Consider the following 5,676-nt stretch of genomic DNA (forward strand, 5'->3'; position numbering starts at 1 on the left):
TTAAAAATGTTAAATCCACAACCAAGCAGGAAAAACATGCATTCATATAAATATTTGTGTTGGAGTATTAGTAGTTTTCTTATGGTTACACTCAAAACTGCAGCACTTGAATTGCTGGAGATCTTACATCAAGACTAAGGGCTCAAAACCACAGCACTTTAGTATAGTCCCCACTTATTGTCAATGGGGAGAAAACTGAACAAACCGAAAAGTGCATAGAATGCGTTCCGTCCCAGTTTGTTGCGTTGCCACAAACAAAACCGCTGCAGCCAGCTTGGGAAACTGAACAAGCCGAATCAGGCACCAAAAACCATGCAAGTCAATGGTTGTGGTTCCATACCCGGTTTCTTCATTTTCAAGCTACAACGGGATCCATTCTGAACGGATGCAGCAGGTTGTATTAATTGAGTGGAAGAGTTGTGCTGTGGTTTGGAGACCCTGTGCCTGCAGCCTAACACGATAGGGGTACAGCTTGCTTCTGTGGGCAGGACCCCATCTATATGAATGGGGTGGCATGTGTGCCTCAACTGAAACCCCCAAATTAGTTTCAGGGAATGCGGTCTACACATGTGCAACTCTTGCTGCAACCCTATTCACTTCAATACTAGGCCTGACCTGGATTGCTGTACCCGTTAATTGGGTTTACAACACCCAGTTGCTCACTTACCAAATACTTGACTGTTCTACATGGTAAAAAGGTAACTAATGGGCATATAGGCTGTGCCTAATACTGAATGTCAGGAGGATGTCCTTACACATGACTGCAGAGCAGTGGTCCGCATTGCAGCCAAGGACAGACAGTATGGCAAGGCTGTGTACAGTCTCACCACAAGTGCCAGCAGTTTGTCTGTGCCACCTACAGTGAAACCATGTGCAGGACAGTTCTCAGCACTGAAAGACTGGTCTGACTGCCATCTATAACTGAACTATAAGGGCTCATTCACATCACTTCTTGCAGACTGTAAAACACATTTCTCCATGATAGAAATTCATGTTCTTGTCTGCATCTTTTGTGGCAACATTGAAATGAATGGGTCGGCAAAATTACAGAACAAATGGAGACACAAAAATATGGTAGTGTGAAGGGGCCCTAAAGGCTGTGTTAACTACCACATCCATAACTATCTGCTAGTGATCATACATGCCGGCCAACCTTCACAGCCTCAGAGGGGTAAAGATTATATCAGTAGACCAAAAACTCAGTTTGAATTTTCCACTTTATTAGCCCAAGGCAAAATATAGTTCCAGGTTTGGACCTGGTAAACAGTTCCTGAAGTCATAAAAACACACAAGAGATGGTTCCATATTTTTTATTTCCTCCAACCTAAGTTACTTAAAAACATGAATGACTGAAATAAAAAATAAAGGAGCATTGAGTCCCAACGAGTCAGCCCATACTACCACAGGCGCACTACAGATGGTTCACTGCAGGCGCCGAAGGAAGTACTTGGGTATAAGGGAATGATTTATGTTAACATGGAAAGCTGGTGAGATGTAATCAAATTGGTTCCCAACATTAACCAGTAAGATAACCAGTTACAACTTATAAATAAAAGGTGTGTTTGACAAAAAAATAGAAAGTCCATGAACGCTCTTGGTATGTTACATTTTACAGCATGCCAGGTCACAGACATGGGGACATGTTTAGATTACTTTCTTCAGCTCATCATACAAGACTAGCACGAAAGCACCACCCATTCCTCTCAGAACATTGGACCAAGCGCCCTTGAAGAAAGCCTTTGAGCCTTCATCACGTGCAATCTTCTTCCAGCAGTCAATTGTGCCAGAGTACATGATATCAGCTGCAAAGAAAAAAGAAAAAAGTTAAATCAGCAACTTGGACAAGCCCATCACCAACCACCAAGTCACTCCCTATAGACAATCAGGCCTTCCAAAGCCACCAATGTAAAGGACAACACCCAATGCTAGGCATCGTACAGCTAGATGCAATGATTCTCATACCTCCTTTCCTTCCAGACTGCATCATCATACGACGACGGACTGTGTCGAATGGGTAGGAGGCAAAACCGGCCACTGCTGTCACTGACTGAGCAATCATCCAGCTGATAAAGATGTGTGTGTTCTTAGGATCTGGAAGCATACCTGGAGGAAGAAAGGTTTACATCATGAACATGGTGAGCCACACATGTGGATTTACTCAGCCTTCACAGCAACTCAAGCCTCACCTTTAGCTGTGTCATAGATGCCAAAGTAGGCGGCTCTGTAAATGATGATGCCCTGGACAGACACATTGAAGCCCTGGTACAGGCCTTTAAGCCCATCGGATCTGAAGATCTTAGCCAAGCAGTCGCCAAGACCCTTGAATTCTCTATCAGCACCAGCTTTGCCCACATCAGCAGCAAGACGGGTTCTGGCAAAGTCAAGTGGGTAGACAAAGCACAGAGAGGTCGCACCAGCTGCACCACCGGAGGCCAGGTTTCCAGCAAAGTAACGCCAGAACTGGGTCCTCTTGTCAACATTATCAAGGAAGATCTTCTTGTACTTGTCTTTGAAAGCGAAGTTCAGGGCCTGGGTTGGGAAGTATCTGATCACATTGGCAAGGTTACCACGCCAGAAGGATAAGAAGCCTTGTTCTTTGGGGATACGGACAACACAGTCCATGATTCCTTTGTATTGCATGTCAACTGTGATCTGTTTGCTTGCATGTTGGACCTAGAAAGACAAAACTCAAGTTATAGAAAGTACTGCAATTGTGGCAACCATGTACTAAACTAACAATTGAAGGGGTTTCACAGGACCTCATGCAGTTAACCCATCCTCAGCACAAGTCATCAATATCACATCAGCAGAGGTTTGACTCCTGGGAGTGTTTTGAAGGTCAGTATCTCAGCTTCTTCCTAGGCCACTGATGTTGTGACCATCGGTCATGAGGCCTAAGAGCAGCTCAATCCCATGGATGGTTCTGTGGCTCAATCCCATGGATGGTTCTGTGCCTTGTAATCTGCAAGGATGAGCTCACTGGACCACCATGGCCCCAAAAAGCTGATCACTGGGGTTCCCAGGTGTCAGGTCCTCAGAAAACCCAAGACCATTTTCATACGGGAAATAAATTCTTAAATTTTGTAAAATAACCACCAACTGGAAGCATTATCTGCCCTGTATGAAGGAGTAACGGCCCAGGAGGACATAGGACACTGCGCTTCAGGATTCGGGGAAAAAGACTCCTATAGAAGGCCGAAGGTTGTCACCATCCTGACTTCCGGTCTAAGGAGGCAATGACCTTTAAGGTACAACATAACCCCCTCCAGGGCAAACTGGAAATTCTCTGAAACTGCATAGTAATGTCAGACAAAGGGTTAAAGGTGTGAACCCCTAGAGTTTAAATAGAAAACTAGCAATCTAAAGTAAAAATGAAGCCTTCAATTTCCGCCAACCGGAGGCTACACTAGATAGAGGCCGGTGTGAGGTGCCCGGGTCTCCCCTCCAGCTGCGCGCACCTCAAAATGGTGACCTCCTCCCATTCATTGTGCGGCCGCAACCACGTGGTGGAGGAGGGGGCGGGGAGAAGCCCGGGAAGTCATTACACAAGCGCAGCCTCCATCTGGAAGGACAAGTCATTGGAGGAGGCCGCCAGTGGCCGGGTGTGATTAGCAGCGCAGGCCTTCATCCTCACGGCGCGGCTTTCATTAGAAAGAGGGCACTGCGGTCTCTACTGGCTGCAGAGGCCACGGCCAGGCAGCAGCGCAATTACCTGGGATTAGTGAGGCCGGCCTGATGCAGGCGATTACTACGGTCTCCTTGCTGCGACCTTGGCCGAGCAGTGGGATCAAGGCAGGGAAACAGTCATCGGCCCCCACAGCAGATCGCGATAGCAAAAATCAATATCCCCCCCCCCCATCATCCACAACTCATAACCCCCATCATCCAGGGTCCGCAGTCAAGGACACTGAGGATTACGTAGGCCCGGCTTCCCTGATAACGCTGCATGCGACGGGCATCACCTGCGGTACCGCATACCCCCACGCACTCCCACTCAGGACTATAAGCCCGACCACCCAGACACCATTCAATGACCCGTCCCGCTCCGGTCCTTACTTGCAGCAGCAGCTTGACTCTTTCAATGGGTGCTACAGCGGTCTTAGAGATGGCAGCGGCCACACCGCCGGCCAAGAAGTCCTTGGCGAAGGAGATGGCTGCGTCGGTCATGGTGATCGCTGGATGGACAGGCGTGTGGCTCTTGCTGCAGCACTGAGCTTCCGAGGGCTGGGGAGAAAGCCGACGAAATGGCCGGCTTTTATAGCGCGCAATGTTCTGGTGGGGAGGAAGAGGGCGGGGACAGCGAGCTCTCTGGCAGCTGATTGGTCAGAGGAGAAGGGGGGCGGCAACGTAAAGCCGGGAATGGAATGTCTCCTTTTGCGGCGCCCGCGCAGCGTAGAAGGAGGGGGAGGGGCTGCTAATACAGGGCGGATAGGGCTGAGGAAGGATGACGTGGGGGGTGGGTTGCTAGGTGACGACGTTAATGTGTAGTAAACCCCCCCCTCAAAGTCACTACACCTTACGTAGTGGTAACCATGGAGGCGTCCTCCCAGCTGAAGTGGTGTCGGTTGTATTTGTGAATGGAGCAGTAGGTTGGACACGGAACCACAAGGGCTCATTACTTCACTTCACCCAGATCAATGTAAGATCTACAGTGCTGCCCATGATTATTCATACCCCGGGCAAATTTTGACTTAAAGTTACTTTTATTTAACCAGCAAGTAATATTTTGACGGGAAATGACATCGGTGTCTCCCAAAAGATAATAAGACGATGTACAAGAGGCATTATTGTGGGGAAAACATTTCTCAGCTTTTATTTACATTTGAGCAAAAAATACAAGATATTCCGCACTGTGAAAAATCTCAGAGGACGTGGTCGGAAGCTAAAAGTGACACCTGTGCTGGCCAGGAGGATAGTTAGAGAGGTGACAAAGAATCCACGGATCACGCCTCTCGCTGGAACTCCACCCTCGCCCCCATTATAGTCAATGGGGACGGAGCGGCAGTCCGGGGGCACACGGTCACTAGCGGCAGGATGGATCTGACAGGCTGTTCACCCGACGGAACAGCCTGCTGGAGGTCCGTGCCGCTAGTGTGAAAGTAGCCTTATTTGTGGTGGAGATGTGCGCTCTGCAGCAATGGTCACTCTCCTGCCCTCTTGGTCAGTTACTGCACGGACAGACGTAAGGAGCTGAGGCTTTACTCACTGCTTCTGTCTAACACAGGTTAGCTACCTAGATGATTAGCTATCACCTCAAAGTGCATTCACTAATGCTACCTGTATTAACAGCTAGCTGACTGATATATACAGTACAGACCAAAAGTTTGGACACACCTTCTCATTCAAAGAGTTTTCTTTATTTTCATGACTATGAAGGCATCAAAACTATGAATTAACACATGTGGAATTATATACATAACAAACAAGTGTGAAACAACTGAAAATATGGCATATTCTAGGTTCTTCAAAGTAGCCACCTTTTGCTTTGATTACTGCTTTGCACACTCTTGGCATTCTCTTGATGAGCTTCAAGAGGTAGTCCCCTGAAATGGTCTTCCGACAGTCTTGAAGGAGTTCCCAAGAATGCTTAGCACTTGTTGGCCCTTTTGCCTTCACTCTGCGGTCCAGCTCACCCCAAACCATCTCGATTGGGTTCAGGTCCGGTGACTGTGGAGG

At 48.0% G+C, this 5,676-nt stretch overlaps 1 protein-coding gene across 1 annotated transcript; it reads right to left on the reverse strand.

Annotated features, from left to right (window-relative positions):
• Positions 1-1,300: 1,300 nt before the first annotated feature.
• On the reverse strand, positions 1,301-4,214 carry SLC25A5 (solute carrier family 25 member 5). The gene is made up of 4 exons (XM_040406008.1): positions 4,057-4,214; positions 2,187-2,673; positions 1,963-2,103; positions 1,301-1,802 (listed from the first exon to the last, which is right to left on the reverse strand). The coding sequence occupies exons 1-4, from the start codon at positions 4,165-4,167 to the stop codon at positions 1,645-1,647; spliced, it is 897 nt and encodes a 298-aa protein (XP_040261942.1). The 5' UTR covers positions 4,168-4,214; the 3' UTR covers positions 1,301-1,644.
• Positions 4,215-5,676: the final 1,462 nt, after the last annotated feature.

Source organism: Bufo bufo, chromosome 8, assembly GCF_905171765.1.
Source record: "Bufo bufo chromosome 8, aBufBuf1.1, whole genome shotgun sequence".
Lineage (NCBI taxonomy): Eukaryota > Metazoa > Chordata > Amphibia > Anura > Bufonidae > Bufo > Bufo bufo.